Genomic DNA, 19,582 nt, shown 5'->3' on the forward strand with positions numbered 1-19,582 from the left:
CTCACCAAATACATAATCTGTGACTTTAAATTAGAGGTGGAAACTGGAAGACACAAAGCACAGTCCAAATTCTGACTAGTGACTGAAATTAACGTTACAAGGGACTGAGATAAACATTTTGTACTGCAATTATAAGGAAGTGTGGAAAGACTGTTCCTCAAATTATCAGATATACTAATGAAAAAGCAATGAAGAAAAACTGCCCAACTTTATGAGAAAGGAAAGAGACTTCAGAGAAAACGGTGTTTGACAACTGTGGGAGAAAGTTGAGAGAATACAGAGAGAGCACCCCCACCAGATCAGGGATAAACAATGATGACAAATAGCTATAGGACAAAACTCCAAAGACAATGTGAAGCCTAGGGAGACTGTACTAACATCAATAATGCCAACTCTAGGTATTCAAAAAATCATGTGTCGGGCCTTAAAAATCATGAGATTAATACATTTTGTGTTCTTTGCATTTGTTTTCTGGGTTTTGACCCTTAGTGTGCAGTCAGGTCACATTTTCAAACTTCTCTCAGAGGGTTGTCAACTTTCTAATTGCTGAAAACCAAACACCCTTGCCCTGCCCCCTGCTCACTCCACACACCCCCCATCGCTCGCTCTCCCCCACCCTTGCTCACTTTCACCGCAAGGCCCAAGCAGGCATAGGTGCCGACTCCATGGGTGCTCTAGGGCTGGAGCAACCATGGGGAAAAAATGGTGTGTGCTGAGCAACCACTGGCAGCCCCCATCAGCTACCCCCCCCCCCCCCAGAGCCTCCCACCCACTGGCAGGCCTAACGGATCAGCACCTCCCCCAGGGACTACCAGTGAAGGGAGCTGCAAAGTCAGAGCATCTCCATCTGACCCCTCTTCCCCAAGCAGCCACCGGCCACTTGTGGAGAGCAGGGTCCCTTAGCTGAGGCGGCTGTTAGGAAGAGCAGGAGGGTGCTTGGGGCTGGAGGTATGGGAGGGGGTTACGGGTGCGGGAGCAGGGTGTGGGCTGGGGGCAGGAGAGGGTACGGGCTCTGGGTGCGGTCTCCAGGGTGAGGCCAGAAATAAGTGGTTCAGGGTGTGGGAGGGGGCTCCAGGATGGGGCAGGAGGTTGGGGTGTGGGAGGGGGTGAGGGCTCCAGCTGAGGGCTCTGGAGTGAAGTCGGGGCTGAGGGGCTTGGGGTCCAGGAGAGGGCTCTGGGCTGGGGCCAAGGGGTTTGGAGTGTGGGAGGGGGATCCAGGCTGAGGCAGGGGGTGCAGGAAGGGATGCAGGCTCCGGGGTGTGGCTAGGGATGAGGAGTTTGGGGTGCAGGATGGGTCTCCAGGCTGGGGCCGAGGGGTTTGGAGTGGGGGAGGGAGCTCAGGGCTTGGGCAGGGATTTGGGCTCTGGGTGGGAGCTTGGGTGCAAGAGGGAGGTTCAAAGCTGGGGCAGGGGGTTGGGATGTAGGAGAGGGAGAGGGTTCAGGATGCGGGCTCTGGGCAGCTCTAGCTGGTGCAGTTCACGGAAGCTCCTGGAGGCACTGATCTCAGGCAGCCCCTTAAATAGCAGCCGCATCAGCACTGTCCTGCCATTTCCTGGGGTGGAGGAAGTCCGTGTGGCTCCCAAGAAGTGGTGGCATGTCCAGCTCCTAGGCAGAGTGGAGGCCAGGGGGCTCCGCACGCTGCCCCCGCCTGCAGGTGCTGCTCCAAGAGCCGGCTCCGCTGCTCCCATTTTGCATGGAGCTGGGCATGGAGCCTGCCTTAGCCCCGCTGCAGCCAACTAGACTTTTAGTGGTCTGGTCAGCTGCTGACCAGAGCTGCCAGGGTCCCTTTTCGACGGGGCGTTCCAGGCAAAAACCGGACACCTGGCAACTCTACTCTACAACCAGGAAGGCTAGACACTTAGTTTTTCTTTTAGCTGAGAGTCTCATACAATCACTTGAAACCACGTGGTGGGGCCTATAAATAAATAAATAGACAAACAAAAACCCACCACCAAAAACCGCCAGGCTTGTAATTAAAAGCAGGAGTGTCCGCAACACACACTGCTGCAGCCTGGGACGGGGAGCAAGAGTCTCTCACACTTGGGCAGCACTTGTGTAACTTGCCCTGGCGATACAGTATTACGGAGTGGCGTTGGGGGGTGCCCCTAGGGGTAGGTGAATCGGTCGGGCCAGGGCACTATTCCCAGCTCCCGGGGCCTCCCACGAGGAGCCCCAGCCAAGCTGCCCCCCCGCCCAGGGGCCGGGCCTAGCGGGAGCGGGAAGGAATGCGCTTCCGGAGGCGAAGGAGGAGCGGCGGCTGGGCCCGCACCCAATTCCCACCCCCTGCGGCCCGCACACGGGGCTCCCAGCGAGCGAGCGCGGCGGAGGGAGCGGCGCCGGGCAGAGACACCCAGGGAACAGCGCCAGGGGCCCCCGCTGCGCAGCGCCCAGAGTCGCCCCCGGGGGGACAGACCTGAGCCAGCCGGGCTCCGAGCGCGCCTCTGCCGCCGCCTTCTCCCGCGGAGCCATGGCCAAGGTACGGGGCCGTGGGGCCGCGCTCGCTGCTGCTGCGGGTTTCCGCCCGTTTGATCCGCGGCCCAACACGGGCCCATTGTGCGGGGAGCCCGAGCTCCGGGCCCCGCAGGGAGACGCGGGGCAAGGACTGCGTGACCCGCTGCCTGGGACGGGGCTGGCCGAGCAGGATGGGGCAGGGCACCGGCCGATGCTTCCCCGGGGGCTAACGTGTGGGGCGCTGCCCGGCTGCGCTGGCTCTGTCCGCCTCGGGGCGCGGGCGGCGTGCAGGGCAGGGAGCCAGTCCCGGCCGCCTCAGGGCAGTGCCAGCGCTGGCTCCCCGGCCCGCCGCAGGGCGGGGCTGCCCCTCACGGGCCCCGGCTAGTGTCAGCGTGGCCAGGGCTCCCGGCCCTAAAGCCAGACAGTGAAACGCCCCGGCCCTTTGTCCGCCTGCCGCCCAGCCATTCAACGCTGTGGGGACTCGGCCCAAGGTGGCCGCGAAATACCCCGTGGCACTTTCCCTAGGGTGGGGGCGTTATCCCACTGCCTCCCTAAAGGATGGGAGCGACCCTCATCTGCCCTGCTCCCTGCCTTGTGGAGGGTGCTGCTTTTCTGTGGCATTTGTGAAATGCAGTGGGAGTCTAGAGGCTGAAGGGAGGCGCTTTGTTATTAATCCTTGTTCAGCCCAGCAGTACTAGCTAACTTCTTAACTCACTTGGATACTAGCAGTCGTGTTCGTAAGGTGCATTAGAGAAACAACTAAAAAGACAAGGCCCTTCCCCACACCCCGAAAAGGTTTTAGACACGGAGGCGACAGACAACAAGAAGGGAGGAAGGAAGGACAGAGCTACAGTAATAAGATCATATAGTGACTCCGTTTAGGAGTTTGCAGATCTGGGAGGTTCCCTATGACTTTTTAAAAAATGGTGACATGATTTCCTTGCATGTATTGAAGTAAATCAATGAAAGCAAGCTTGTGTAACATTTAAATCTGATTTAATACATTGTGATTTTGCCTGATGATGTGACATTCTGATTGCTTGATAGTTCAGGATTTGTTGTTGTTTCTCTCATAAGTGTTTGTTTTTCAGGATTTTATAACTGGCATATAAACTTGTTGCAGTCTGAAAGAGAGCAGGGAATGAATGCTAGGTCTCAGCATGTATTCAACAGATTACATGATTTTTGGAAAAATACTCTAGCTGCAGCAGTATGAAAGCAATATAGTCTTTAAAATATGAATTCTTTCCTCAGTGTAGCCTGGTCCTTGGGGAAAATAAGGGGGAGGGGAATTTTTTCCTCAGTCACTGTAGAGCTACTATATATTATGTCAAAATTTGGACTAATTTGGTGGGAAATGTCTAACAAAAAATCCACCCAGTGGTCATTAAAAAAATTTAAAATAAAATCTGAATGGTTTGTTTTATCTACTGTATCTGCCCTTAGTATGCCAGTAAGGCCCTGCTCATGCCAGTACTTAAGCGCATGCGTAATTCATTAGGTGAGCTGGACTGCTCATGTGCTTAAAATTGAGCAACAGCTTATGTGTTGGTGTGAGTAGGGCTTTACTAGAATACAGATAGGTCCAGGCCATCTCTGGTTTTGATGCATTAGAAATTCAAGAGGAAATGCGATCACATGTGAGAGGAAATTATTCTATGTTAAAAAAAAAAGCGAGAAAACTTGAGAAGGATTGAGGGTTTGGATTTTGTGATTTTCCTTAAGTACTTTGACTAATGCCACTACCAAGTAAATTCAGAAATATCTAAATTTAAATAAGCCTTTGAAAATCATGTAGACATGGTAGCAAAGACATAGTTTATACATCCGCCCTACTGATGATAAAACTGATGATTCACTCTGCTGTCACACGCTAAAATTACTTACCTCAGGCAAATGGTTAAGTAGCATTGTGCAAGGCCGCCTAAAGCCGCATGTAAAGCCTGTGAAAACAGTGAGCAACTAGCAATAGATAGACAAGACCAGGTGAGTTAAGGATGACACATTGTTAACTTTAGGCTATGTCTGCACTTGCAGAGTTTTTGCACTGTCAGTTTTACCAGTGATAGTGAACCGGTGAAAGAAAAGCGCTGGTTTGTGTACTCAATTCCACAGGTGTCAGAGAGTGTTTCCATTTGCTGCACTTTCATCGTGGCCAATGAGAGCAGCGCACTGAGGGCAGCTATCCCACAGTGCAGCTCTCTCCATTTTGATGATAGGTCTTGTGGGAAGGGGGGGGTGATTGCCGGACATCCTGGGTCCCTGCACAGCCTCCTCTCCCCAAACACTGATCAACTCCAGTAGCTCAGTATTGCTCCAAGCAGGGGATCCTTTGCTCTGTGGAGCAGGCATTGTCACCTGGCCAGATGATAAGTGAGCACTTGCCAAGAAAACAGAAAGGGGAGTTTCAAAGTTCCCTGGGCTTTACTGGGGAAGGGGTGGATGTCTATTTACCTGACAGCAGAGCTGCTGGCCAGAATGGTCACCTAGGCACTGTGGAATATCCTGCGGTGGCTAAAAGCCCTGTAAATAAGAACGTGTCTTCACTTGCATATCACTGCAAAAGCATCACCGGTAAGAGCTGTATGCTTTTCATGGAGGTGGTTTTCTTTTTTCGATGAAACTTCTGAGTTTCACCGCAAAAACTCATTGGCAAGTGTAGACACTCCCACGGTTTTTGCGCAAAAAAGGGACTTTTCTGCTTTAAATGGCAAATGTAGACACGCCTTTAGTCCTTTAAAATGTTTGAAATTAAATATATTGAGAAGTGCAAGATTGACAGCTATGGAGACCGGAATCCTGTCTTAATAAAATCTAGAGCTAGAAAACACCTTTAAGGTTTGTCAACATTTCAGTACTGGAGCTCTGGACTAATGGATTGAGCATTCGACTGGTAGTTAGAAGAATTGGATTTTTTTCATAGAATTATAGAATCGTAGGACTGGAAGGGATCTTGAGAGGTCATCTAATCCAGTCCTCTGCACTCACTGCAGGAGTAAGTATTATCTAGACCATCCCTGACAGGTGTTTGTGTAACTTGCTCTTAAAAATCTCCAATGATGGAAATTCCACACGGAATTCCACACTCCCTAGGCAATTCATTTCAGTGCTTAACCATCCTGACAGGAAGTTTTTCCTAACGTCCAACCTAAACCACCCTTGCTGCAATTAAAGCCCATTGCTTCTTAGCCTATCCTCAGAGGTTAAGGAGAACAATTTTTCTCCCTTCTCCTTGTAACAACCTTTTATGTACTTGAAAACTGTTATCATGTCCCCCTCAGTCTTCTCTTCTCCAGACTGAAAAAATTGGGTTTGTTTAATCTTCCCCCATGGGTCATGTTTTCTAGGCCTTTAATGATGTTCTTTGCTCTTCTCTGGCCTTTTTCCAATTTGTCCACATCTTTTCTGAAATGTGGCACCCAGAATTGTACACAATACTCCAGTTGAGTAACTTTTCCTGACTGTCATAGTTTTGCTGTGTGATTCTGGGCAAGTCGCTCTGCCTTTGCATCATTAACCTTATCTGTAAAAATGTTAATTTGTATCTACCTTTGTAAAAGGCTTTGAGATCCAGTTGAAAAGGGCTGTAAGTTATTTTCTGAAGTATTTATGCATTTTTAGGTATCTCAGTGAATGATTGTTCCCTGAGGTTTTTGTTCAGTCTAGTTTTAAATGCCCCGCTTTATTGAGATTCAGTCACTTCACTTGGGAAATGATCCCGCAGTTGAATACACCTCAATGTCTGGAAGCTTTTCCCAATGTTCAGAATAAGTCTTCTTGTTCACAGTTTCATTCCTTTTCTCTTAGTTTTTCTCCTCTTTATTACATAAATAATTCCTGTATTACCTTTAGTATGAACATTCTTCAGTGTAAACATATTTGTAAACAGTTATGTCTCCCTTCCTTCTATGTCCTGGCTTAGTAAAAGCTATGTGATACATACTGTGACAGACCCAGAGCAGTGGGGTACAGGAGTCTGGTAGAGGGCAAATATACTGGTCACTGGATGAGTAGTTTTCTGTTCCCTGAGTGACCAGAGCAGGGGCTGCCCTAGAGTAATCAGGAACCTGCTAGAACCAGTTAAGGCAGGCAGGCTAATTAGGACACCTGGAGCCAATTAAGAAGAAGCTGCTAGAATCAATTAAGGCAGGCTAATCAGGGCATCTGGGTTTTAAAAGGAGCTCACTTCAGTTTGTGGTGTGTGTGTGAGGGGCTGGGAGCAAGAAGCACAAGGAGCTTTGAGAGGGTGTGGGTGTGCTGCTGGAGGACTGAGGAGCACAAGCGTTATCAGACACCAGGAGGAAGGTCCTGTGGTGAGAATAAGTAAGGTGTTTGGAGGAGGCCATGGGGAAGTAGCCCAGGGAGTTGTAGCTGTCATGCAGCTGTTACAGGAGGCACTATAGATAGCTGCAGTCCACAGGGCCCTGGGCTGGAACCCGGAGAAGAGGGGGGGGCCTGGGTTCCCCCCCAAACCTCCCAATTGATGTGGACTGTGGGCTCTTCCAGAGGGGAAGGTCTCTGGGCTGTTCCCCAACCCACATGGTGAATCTCTGAGGCAAGAAAATCCGCCAATAAGCGCAGGACCCACCAAGATAGAGGAGGAACTTTGTCACAATACTTAGTTCTTAAATCTTTCCTAATAAGTCAGTCTTTCTAGCACCATGATCAGACTTGTTGCTCTTCTCATCTATGTAGCTGTCAATATCTTTATGGTAACATGATATCTAGAATTGACATTTTCAGGTGTAGTTACACCAGAAAGCCCATTAAGTGGACTGTTAAATGTTTGCTCTGTGAGAGTTTGGTTTGTATAAGCAGCCCAAAACATTGCAAAACTGGTACATAAACAGGAACAGTTCCTCCCAGTAGATAGATGGATCTCCCTTCTATTTCTCATTACTCATTTGATAGGTTAGCCAGCGTTCAATTTACACACACGTTCTTATCCACATGGCAGCAGGAGAAAATCACACTTGAACCAGTCTGGCAGAAAGTGGAAAGTCTACAGGAGTGTAGTCTGGGTCTTGGCACTGATAGTTTCTTGCACTAGAACCTTCAAATGAAAGGAACTGAGGGACCATTAGAGAGATGGGTTATTTATATCCTTTTTCTATAGAATATTGCACAACTACTTAGCTATCTGTGACGGATTTGATCACAGAGACCCCCTTGGGACTGTCACCTGATGTGCTGAAATTGCCTCTGAGCCCGTTTTTCCTGCCAGCTTGGGACTTCCAGAACTTTGTCTTGTTGAGCCAGATACGCTAGCCATCCTGCCCAATGTCCCATCTCCGCCGTGATCATCCCCGATGCTTCAGAGGAAGGAGATAAAAAACTAAACAAAACAAAATAAGTTGTGGGGAGAAAATATCCCCTCCTGATCCCACAGGTAGCCAGCTGAAACCCCGAAGCAAAAGCTTTTAGGAATGTAAGATGTAGACTGGAAATGAACCCTAGGGCTGCTGAGTCTTGCTCCCCACGTTCACAAGTAATCCTGCCATACTGTTGCAGTCATACATTTGCTCATAAATTTCTTATAATTACCATCTGATAGAAAGTTTACTTATAGAAACTATGGCTCTTCAAGTATTGCCTCTGTATATTTCCTCTTGCAAGATGTGCCTCAGAGCCACTGTCAAGCTTGTGCTAATTTATTTATCTGAAAGTAAAAAGATGGACTGGTGTTTAATTAAATAAGGAATGCAGGATGGTTCTCCAAAGGAAACAGAACTATATGCAGATCAAGGGAGAGTAGTGCTACCTTTGTGTTAAAGAACTTTAGGTAACAGCCCCACAGATTTCATGATAGAGACATTCAAGAAAAGCCATTAATGCCATCTTAGCTCTAATAGAGTGAATTTCAAGACTCTTAGGTACTGACATCCCACCTAAAGCATAACATGTTTCAGTGCATAATTCATTTAAACAGACCCTGAGTGGAATTAGTACCCCTCCTTGAATTTTTTGTAGCTGTTGGAAGTCACCTCACCTAAACTGTGACCCTAAATTCTTAGTCCTATCAAAATTTAAAAACTTAGCTATTATATAGTGTGTCTCATCAATAGATCTCAAATCCCTTTACAAAGGTGGTCAGTATCTTTATCCCCATTTTACAGAAAGGGAAACTGAGGCACAGAGAGGTGACTCAACTTGCCAAAAATCATACAGAAAGCTAGTGGCAGACCCAAGCAGGGAACTGAATCCATGTCTGAGTCAATCTTCACTGCACAGTTAGCCTGGTGATTGGCACCTGGGTGTGAGAGCAAGCCATACTAGAGTTACTGTGCCATCACTGGTGTTGCACTTGCCCATGTGTGTTGGTAGAACCTCAAGGGGCATAGCGCTTTGTACTGCAGTCAACCGAACCACTCTGATTGTTTCCTAGTGTGTTGTGGGAGATCTCGCCTGTCCATCTGGACACACCAAGGGTTGAGGAGGAAGCTGGGATTAGTGGGAAGGCAATGGAGAACTGTCAGCACTTGAGTTGTTTAGCCTACATCCTCACTGCAAAATGAGCATGATAGCAGCCTGAGTGAAAGCGAGCTCTAGCCTACATTCAGTCTGGCCAGCTAGCCCAGGTTTAAAGCACTACCGAACTCAAGTGAAAGGGTTTGGTGTGTAGACAGGAAGTGGGAGTAGGGTCAACATCTGGGTAGCAGCTTGAGTTAACTCTTCCATGAAGACTTAAGAATGTGGTGTTTAGTAGTGTGCTATAAAGAGCACTCTTCAAAAGGTGGTGTATCTGCATACTTTGCCAGCACTAAACTGAGATCCCACATAAGGACAGGTTCTCTTAACTGGTACATTAACCAGACCTTTGAAGAATCTCATGATGGTGGGATGGCTGAAGTAAGTGGACAGTGGTATGATGAGCTGGAACACAAGTATTCTTTCATTGATGAAAGGGTGAGGCTAAGAAAGAGACCACTGGGATGACAACTAGTCTGTACCAGATTAAATTAGGGTAAAGCAATACATAGAGACAGATTATTTGACGCCCAAAGAATAGAGTAGACTTTTTTTTGCATGTTTTGCTGTTTTTTGTTTTCTTTTCAACCTGCAGCAAGTTACTCATAATTTGGAGCTTATCTTTTGGCTATGTCATTCATCTTCTCTGAAGTCCTTTCTATATGAACACAGTCCCGTTAAAATTTTGAACAAAAGAGGGATTGAACAATATTTACAAAAGTTTAGTTTATACAAGTTTGATTTGGTGTTAACTGAAATACTTTATTCCTGCAGTTGGTTCAAGGTTGTCCTGGTCCTGAGATAAATGTTGTATGATGCATGTTAGATCAACTCCATTAGTCATGGTAGGCAAGTAGTGCGTGAGCTGCATGCTTGAGGGGGGAATTTAATCTTGGTTCATTAAAGGTATGCTAAATATCTATCCATGTCTAGTTATTGTGTAAGGAGGCAACTTATGTGCATATGCAAAATGTCAGCAAATACAGAACATCTTAAGCACAGCATTTTAAAGTACTTGCCCATTGATTTTACTAAACAGTTGTGGAGTTAGCGTCTAATTATTTTAAAAATAGCCTCCACATGATTCAGACTACACTACAATAACTCCTTGCTTAACGTTGTAGTTATGTTCCTGAAAAATGCTACTTTAAGCAAAACGATGTTAAGCGAATCCAATTTCCCCATAAGAATTAATGGGGGGGGGGGGGTAGGTTGCCAGACAAAAGACTCTATTTTTATTTTTATATAATATACTGTGTTATATATATATATATATATATATATATATATATATATATATATATATATATAACACAGTATAAGTTTTAAACAATTTAATACTGTACACAGCAGTGATGATTGTGAAGCTTGGTTGAGGTGGAAGTCAGAGAGTGGAAGAGGGTGGGATATTTCCCAGGGAATGCCTTACTGCTAAATAATGAACTAGCACTCGGCTGAGCCCTCAAGGGTTAACACATTGTTGTTAATGTAGCCTCACACTCTACAAGGCAGCATGAATGGAGGGAGGCGAGTGAGCATGGCAGAGAGACACGGAGACACACACTCTGTGTGTGTGTGAGAGAGAGAGAGAGACGCGCATTGCCCCTTTAAGTACGCTGACCCCAGTCTAAGTACATTGCCTTTTTAAGTAGATCACCAAGTTGAGCCAACAGCTGCTGACAGCAAGCTCCCTCCCTCCTGAGCCCTGTTATGTCCCCTGCTCTGTGGAGAGGGGGCAAAGGAGCAGGGGGGGTGGGAGACAGAAGGGGACACTCTGACAGCACCCCTCTCCCCTCACCCCTGCACAGCAAGCAGCTCCAAGGCAGAAGCGGCACACGGCAGTGGGGGGGAGGGTCAGCTGAACTGCCCAGGTAGCTTGCTGGGTGACTGCTGCACAGGGAATTTAGGGGAGCGGGGAGCTGATAGAGGGGCTGCCGCTGCACCCTGGTTCCAAGCCCCCACCAGCTAGCTCCAACGGGCTGCTCTTTCTGCAAGCAGTGGACAAAGCAGGCAGCTGCCAAACAACGTTATAAAGGAGCATTGCGCAACTGTAAACGAGCATGTTCTCTAACTGATCCGCAACGTAATAATGTTAACCGGGACGACTTTAAGTGAAGAGTTACTGTAATTGAATTGCACAAAGGCAAGTCTACTACTGTGTGGAAAACAAGCAAGGATGTCAGTGTTACTTTTTCTTGGGTGTAGATATCACTGATCAGAGTTAAAAGAAAAAAAAACCCCAAAAAACGGAAATGACATTCTCTTTTTCTGAAGAACACGCTATGCAGGTTATTTGATGCAAATTGTTTAAATTGTATCTTAAAGCAGTATGCTTCATAAACATAGCAATGCCAATGCAGAGAGTTTTTTCTTTTATCTAAGGATGTGGTGGGCAGGCTGTGAATTTGCATGTTTGGGTGCAATTGCTTGCATAGCCTTTCAGAAAACAAACCAAAAACAAGCCATCTTGGCTCACTTAGTGTCTTGGGCTGTATTGATTCTAGCAGTTTTTGCGGAATATTTCCATCCTTGCTCTAGCATTAGTGATTATTTGTGTAGGTCAACCACTGGCATGTTTATGACTGAAGCTGCTTGGAGCTGGTGAAGAGGTAAAATGGCTTACATTAGCACTTACTGTCCCTAGCATTTCCAATGTAAGGAAGGCCCTAATTGTTTGAGTATGCATGTATTTTGGAATTTGCTTCTCGGGGGATGTCTGTTACATCTGTCTGTCTCAAAGCAGTTTTTAATTGGAAAGACTATTGTGCCCACTTGGTCATTTAATGTCCTGTCTACACAGGGGGTTTCAACTGAGGAACCTCCATCTTATGCATGGTTAAAATTTAGTTGTGGCTAAATCCAGTTCTAACTGTCTGGCTAGCGTAGATGGAGCCAACCTGAGTTTTAAAAAATGCTCAAGGTCTCTTTTGCAAACTAAAAATTATGCACTATGAGGTCCCCAAACTGTGGAGTGCGCCCCTGGGGGGACACAGAGGAATGTTCCGGGGGACACAGCCTGGGCCAGCCCCCATGGGAGGTGGAAAGGGAATGCTACCCAGCTCCATTCCTGGCTCTGGCTGCTGGCCCAGTGCCCTGGTTGTCAGCCGTGCGCCCCAGCTGCCAGTCCTCTTACCCCCCGTCTGTATACCCTCCCGGAGCCGCAGCCTGGCCCCGAGTGGGAGTGGGCGCAAGTGAGGAGGGGGGCGAGGTAAAGGTTACTTGTTGAGTCTTGTTTCAGATTAGGTAAGACCACCTCTTGGAGAGTGACTGTCATTTTAAGTTTTGTAAAGCACCTAGCATATTGGGGCCCCAATCTTGATCTGGGCCTTTGGGTGTTGCCATAGTGCAAATAAATAACTTATTCAAAGGTTAAAGTTGGTTTTCTGTCAGATCAGGTTGTGCTTTTGCAAATATTCATACTAGAATTGTGGGATTACATATTTGTAGGAATCTAGAGTGCAAGTGTTCTGACACAACCAGACAGCTATCTCCACCATGGAACTAATATTCACTGTGAATAGGTAACTGGTGCTACAATGTGTGCATATCAGACATTAGCTCATGGGGCCCTACAACCAATGTAACTGAGATCAGGAAGCAGAATGTCATTTGCTAGCCAGAATTTTAAGGTTATATGTATACATTGGGGATGGGGTGGTCTGAGAGCTTTTTGTTACTTAATGCTCAAATTGCTGAGCATTTACCCAATGGTGTGTGTACATAGTCTGTGTTTCCTGCAAATGCAATTCTAAATCATTTTAGAATAATGATTAAGTTTGCAGTTGGAATCTGGGAAATAAATATCTAACTTTAGCCTTTGAACAATTAATTTGGAGCTTGAAAAGGAACTGGGAATAAATAATTTCAGCCTTGTATTCTGTTCAGTCTCTATCTACCCTGAGCTAGATGGCATGTTGAACCTTTATCCAACCTGCGTTAAACCCAGTCTGGCAAACAACCAAGTGTAGTTTATTAATGACAGTGGTTAAATTCTGTTGAAGGACATTGAGAAGGGGATTTGTTTATTACATAGTGCCTGGATCCCTAGTCAGGATCCGTGCCTAGATGCTGTGCAAACATGCCTAAAGCACTGGTGCTAGCTTTGCTGTAGACAGGCTTCAGGCAATTCACTGCCATATATAATGAAAATCAACTTCAGCTCGGCTGTACCATTGCTGGGAAACAAATAAAAAACACTTATCCATAGAATCACCCTTGTTGCTGTTTCATTCTGCAAATTCTGTGAAGTAGATGTGCTTAAACTTGCAAATTAAGATTGTGAAGATATATTTTAAAGTAAGTTTGTGGCCTTTACGTCTCTCTAGGCCAGTGTTTCTCAAATGCATGCACCGTGGCCGCATGTGGCCAGTAGGGGCTTTTCTTGCTGCCAAAGCCTCCTGGGCAGTAATTGTGGGCTGGAGGGGGCAGAAAGGTGATGTTGGGCCCTGCCCCCCCTCTTGAGCCACAAACGTTGGAGGACAGTTCTCCACCTTCCTGGGGGTGGTGGGGCTGTGGCTTCCGGCTTCAGCCCTGCTGTGGCAGGCGACAGGCTCTGGCCACACGGCAGCAGGCTCTGACCATGGGGCTTTGGGATCTGGCTTTGGCTGCATAGTGGCAGCTTCGTCCCCTGGTCACTGGACTTCAGGCTCACCCCCCCTTATTGTGCCTGGCCCCCCCGCTGCTGCTCCTGGCCCCTCACCCATTCACCCCGTCACTCCTGGCCCCCACTGCCTCCCTACCCACCTCCCCATCCAAGGCTTAATTTGTCCCCCGTTTGCCAGCGCTGAGTAAGTCTGCTGTGAAAAGTGATAACTTGCATGTTTGTTAATCACTTTTCACTGCCTCCCAGCTAGCTAACAAGTCTTTGCTGTGAAAAGTGATAACAAACATACAAATATCACTTTTCACAGAAGCAGACTTACTAGCTAGCAAGTCTTAAAAAAAAAAAAAAAAAAAAAAACCCAAAAGCAAAAGAAACAACAACAACAAAGGGCTGGTCCACACTAACCCCCCCACTTCGAACTAAGATACGCAACTTCAGTCGAACTATCTTAATTTGAACTTACCGCAGGTTCCCCTGTCAACTCTGCGTATTCCTCTAGCAGAGCAGGAGTACCGGTGTCGACGGCGAGCACTTCCGGGATCGATTTATCGCGTCTAGACAAGACGCGATAAATCGATCCCAGAAGATCGATTGCTTACCGCCGGACCCGGAGGTAAGTATAGACGTACCCAAAGACAACAACATGCAAAGCACCTTATTTGTGTTTCTATTCTGTTTAGTCCAGTAAAGAATAGAGACAACTGTATGTTGTTGTTGAGTCTTCAAAAACACCCCCTCATAAATAAATTACTATGATCGGACATGTATATGTGCATATGTATTTGTTTTTCCTAAAGTTAATTACGTATTTTAGGAAAAATTGTTGAGGCGGCCACCAGCAAGAGTTGGTGGCTGCACTCTGAGGCCATCAAAAATTGTTGTGAAAACCCCTGCTCTAGGCAATCCCACTAAAATGGGATGTTTCATTGTTTCAAGGTTGTCTTGTTGCAGAAGAAACAGCAGTGAACATCCACTAGAACAGAGGTAGGCAACCTATGGCATGCGTGCCGATTTTCAGTGGCACTCACACTGCCCGGGTCCTGGCCACTGGTCCAGGGGGCTCTGCATTTTAACTTAATTTTAAATGAAGCTTCTTAAACATTTTAAAAACCTTATTTACTTTACATACAACAATAGTTTAGTTATATATTATAGACTTATAGAAAGAGACCTTCTTAAAACATTAAAATGTATTACTGGCACACGAAACCTTAAATTAGAGTGAATAAATGAAGACTCGGCACACCACTTCTGAAAGGTTGCCGACCCCTGCACTAGAATTAAAGAGGAGTTTTTGTTAACTGCTGCAGAACCACATTGATTTAATCTGGGGATTTGGGTTGTACCTAGGGTGACTAGATCGCAAGAGTGAAATATCAGGACACATTGGGCGAGCGGGGGGGCGGGGAGAGAGACGATGACGACACAGGTGCACAGAGCCATGAGAGGGGGCCCTAGGAAGCTGCAAGAGGGGTTGTATGGCCCTGCTGCAGCCCGCACCACAAGCCACAGGGCAAGGACTCATGGCCCCATTTCCAGCCCCCAGTAGAAGTCACAGGGCTGGGGGCACAGGGCTCTGGCTCCAGCCCCTGGCTGAAGCTGCAGGACGGGCGCAGAATTCTGGTTGCACAGTCAGATCCAGTTGCAGGGCAGGGGAGTGAAGGGTCCCGGTTCTAGCTTTGGCTCCAGCCACAGTCACAGAGGGGAGGCCCCCAGTCCTGCCTTCAGCCCCAGCTTCAGCCACTGACAGCTGAAGCAAACTACATCACAGAGGTCTTCAATCGGTGAGTCCTGCTGCAGCACCGTAGCGTAGACACTTTCTACATCAATGGAAGGGGGCTTTCCATCACTCTAGTAAACCACCTCCCAGTGTGGTGGCAGCTAGGCTACTGGAAGAATTCTTCTGTTGACCTAGCCGTGTCTACACCAGGGTCTAGGTTGGCTTAATTACAGCGCTATGTGGTGTGAAAAATTCACACCTCTAAGAGATCTAAGTCGAACTAAATTTTAAATGTAGACCAGGGCTATGCCAGAAAAAAGAACATAAGAATGACCATACTGGGTCAGACCAAATGTCCATCTAGCTCAGTATCCTGTCTTCCGACAGTGGCCAATGCCAGGTGCTTCAGAGGGAATGAATAGAACAGGTAATCATCAAGTGATCCATCCCCTGCTGCCCATTCCCAGCTTCTGGCAAACAGAGGCTAGGGACACCATCCCTGCTAATCCTGGCTAATAGCCACTGATGGACCTATCCTCCATGAATTTATCTAGTTCTTTTTTGAACCCTGTTATAGTCTTGGCCTTCACAACATCCTCTGGCCACAGGTTGACTGTGCGTTGTGTGCATCAGGATAGTTTGCCATTGTGCCTTTAATACTGTCTCCTTGAGAAACCCTCAGCTCTCCTGAACTACTCCTTCTCTTAAGATTTCCTCCCACCCCATTTTCTTCCCTACAAATTCTGAGTTTGTTGAAGTCTGCTTTTTTTTTTTTTTTTTTTGAAGTGCACTGTCCTTATTCTACTGGTCTCATTCTTTCCTTTCTTTAGTCTTCACCTTCACAATATCCTATGGCAAAGAGTTCCACAGATTGACTGTGTAAAGAAATACTTCCTTTTGTTTGTTTTAAACTTGCTGCCTATTTAATTTAATTTGGTGACGTCTAGTTCTAAAAACAGACAGAATAGCTAGTCCTTTCGCCACTAAAACCTAGAGCAGGGGTCAGCAACCTACGGCACGCGTGCCAAAGACAGCACATGAGACGATTCTGAGTGGCACGCTGCCTGCCCGGTGCTAGGAGGAGGAGGAAGGGCGGAGGGGCCGGAAAGCGCCACGCTGGGGGAAGAAGGGGGAGGAGGGAAGCTTGGCTGCTGCAGGACCAAGCTTCTGCCTCCTGCCCCTGCAGGGGGGGGGAGGGGGGAGGCCTGGCCCACCGCTCTCCCCTGCGGGGGCAGGAGGCAGAAGCTTGGTCCTGCGGCAGCCAAGCTCTCCCCCTCCCCCATTTCTTCCCACAACTTGGTGCATTCCGGCCCCTCCCCCTCCTCCTCCTCCCCCTTCTCCCTGCTGGCGACGGCCCTTGCGAGGGGGAGCGGAGCAGAGCCGAGCGGCAGCGTGCTCGCTGCTCCGTAGAGGAGGCAGAGAGAGGTAGGGATGGGCCTTGGGGAAGGGGGTGGAACAGAGCATATCCCTACCAGCCCCCTGCCATGAGCCGCTCAGGGCAGGGGGCTGGGAGCACCTCCATGAGCCGAGCACCCCAGCCTTCTGCCCTGCACCCCCCAACACACCCTCCAGCCCTCAGCCCTGACCTCCCCCCAACACCCAGCCTAGGTGAACAGAACCCCAGACTGGAAGCGGGCTGAGCAGGCTGGCGGCGTAAGATCAGCATTTTAATTTAATTTTAAAGGAAGCTTCTTAAACATTTTGAAAACCTTGTTTACTTTACATACAACAATAGTTTCGTTATATAAACTATATATAGACTTAGAGAGAGACCTTCTAAAAAACGTTAACATGTATTACTGGCACACAAAACCTTAATTTAAAGTGAATAAATGAAGACTCGGCACACCGCTTCTGAAAGGTTGCCGACCCCTGGCCTAGAGTGACTTTCTGGAAGGCCCAGGCTTATGGCCCACTTAGGACATTATAGTGACTAAAGCCTAGGGCCAGAGTGCTTAGTACTGTGAGTGGGTCCACTGACTTTCAGTGGGACTACTCACAGGAGTAAAGTTACTCACATGTGCATTTGCAGGATCAGGCTTCAACTATTACCAGTAACTGAACACAAGTTTGTCCAATTAACAGCTTTGCTTAAGAGCAGATTGCCCTTGTGGGGGGGATGCTGGTGGAGGCACAAAACCTTTCCCCAATGAAGCCCTGCCAATGGCCAGCCATAGTCACTGCATTTGAGGGACCACAGAGACTAATCCCTCTGTGCACACCCCAGGAAGATAAATCTCCTCAAAGGAAGAGAAGGAGGACTAGAGCAGGATAAGCACAGGACTAGGGGTAGCAGGCTCATCTGGAAGTTCACAGATGGATTGTGTCTCCCCATGGTGAAATCCTTGGCTGAGCTCCCATAGGGTGTTTCAGCTCTATGTATCTACTCAGGACTGAGGTATAAAGGCACAATCTAGCCCTTCATATTCAAGTATTGTAAATTAATAGATTACGTATCTGTTGCCCTTTCATCAATCTGAGCAACATTTCATTCGATGAGAAGAGTGACATGGCGCCTGTAGAAATCATTAGCGAAGAGTGTGGTGTTTTAAAAAAAAAAAAAAAAAAAGAGGTGGCAGTTACTTCAGTGCACTGCGCTACTACAATCTTGTTTAGAAGAATATTACATTAATGACAGACAATGAAAGTATGGAGAGTCACAGATTAGGATGAAACATAAATGAGAGACGAGGGTGCAGTGGTTAAGGTGCTAGCATAGGACTTGGGAGACCCAGCTTCCCTGCTCCATCACAGACCTTGCGTAAGCCACTTAAGACTCAGATCCTCAAAGGTAAATAAGCACCTAACTCACATTAAGATCAATGGTAGTTAAGTGCCTAAATACCTTTGAGGATCTGGGCCTTAGGGAACTGATGCACAGAGAGGCTATCTGTAAAATGGGGATATTAGCACTTCCCTGCCTCAGAGGGGAGTTGTGAGGATAAATATGTTAAAGATTGTGGAGAAAGTCCAGAGAAGAGCAAAAAAATGATTAAAGGTCTAGAAAACATGACCTATGAGGGAAGACTGAAAAAAATGGGTTTGTTTAGTCTGGCGAAGAGAAGACAGAGAGGGGACATAAGTTTTCAAGTACGTAAAACGTTGTTACAAGGAGGAGGGAGAAGAATTGTTCTTCTTAACCTCTGAGGAGAGGACAAGAAGCAATGGGCTTAAATTGCAGCCACGGCGGTTTAGGTTGGACATTAGGAAGTTTTTCCTAACTGTCAGAGCGGTTAAGCACTGGAATAAATTGCCTAAGGCTGTTGTAGAATCTCCATCATTGGGGATTTTTAAGAGCGGGTTGGACAAACAGCTGTCAGGGATGGTCTAGATAATACTTGGTCCTGCCATGAGTTCAGGCGACTGAACTAGATGACCTCTCAAGGTCCCTTCCAGTTCTATGATTCTGTGATTGTGAGGTGCACAGATACCACAGTATTGAAGGTCATAAAAATACCCATGACGGTTTACCAAAGTCCAACGGGGAGTATTAATAAGGCTGTAAATCAAATTTACAATATTTTTTCCATGTGTGAGCACAATAAAGTGTTATAGTTGAAATAAACTGAAAGAGAACAAAGGAGCAGAGATTACAACCTATCTAGATTGTCATCGATTGCAACAGACATGGGCACACATTCAAGTGTCTGAGATATGCACAAATATTAGATAAACTTTCTTCTTCAACAGTGTAATAAAGCCCCATGTCTGCCTCTGTCATTGTTTAAATTATGGGCCATCTCCAGGCGTCGTCATATGCATGGAACATCTATTGAATTCAATGAGAATTTTGCATGTGAATTTGCCCCTTAATATAAAGAGAAACCCAAATCTGTTGCAGTGCAGACAGGGAGAAAGGCAAGTGGCTTGTGCTGGTCTCCCCGCCCCGCTCCCTTCTCCACAGCCCCGAACCCTCCCTGGGAGTCGCCCCCCCCCCTTTGGCCGCCAGGTAAGGTTTCACACCTGCTTGGCCAGGAGCCCCCCCCAGAGGGACCTACCAGGGGCCAGGTGAGTCCCAGCAGTGCTTACCTGCTGGAGCGGCTCCCAGGAAGCATCCAGCAGGCAGGTCCCTCCCTCTGGCTCCTAGGGTCGCGTTGCATCGCTCGCGCGGGTCGGGTTGAGGGGAGCGGTGGGGCTCTCTGCCCGGCGCCTGCTGCCAGCGTCTACGAGCCTGTCCCCGCCCCGCTGCAGCACGCAGCGGAGTGGAGACCTCCTTGCCGCCTCTGTGTGCCTGGGGCAGGGCTGAACTCTCCAGGCTCCTGCCTGCCGGCCGGCGGGCTGGTGCCACCGTGCCGGGAGCTCAGCTGCGCTGCCCCAGGGCCCAGGAGGAAGAGGTGAGT

At 47.7% G+C, this 19,582-nt stretch overlaps 1 protein-coding gene across 2 annotated transcripts in view; it reads left to right on the top strand.

Annotated features, from left to right (window-relative positions):
• Nucleotides 1-2,202: 2,202 nt before the first annotated feature.
• The window catches only part of ITGB1 (integrin subunit beta 1), a 77,984-nt gene continuing 60,604 nt past the window's right edge, over nucleotides 2,203-19,582 (top strand). Inside the window, exon 1 of one of the 2 annotated variants that reach the window (XM_005290977.5) lies at nucleotides 2,203-2,476. In XM_005290977.5, the coding sequence (XP_005291034.2) occupies nucleotides 2,468-2,476 (9 nt within the window). In that variant the 5' untranslated portion in view covers nucleotides 2,203-2,467. The remainder of the gene's footprint in view (nucleotides 2,477-19,582) is intronic. The other variant, XM_008162917.4, reaches the window with a different exon arrangement.

The sequence above is a fragment of the Chrysemys picta genome, chromosome 2, assembly GCF_011386835.1.
Source record: "Chrysemys picta bellii isolate R12L10 chromosome 2, ASM1138683v2, whole genome shotgun sequence".
Lineage (NCBI taxonomy): Eukaryota > Metazoa > Chordata > Testudines > Emydidae > Chrysemys > Chrysemys picta.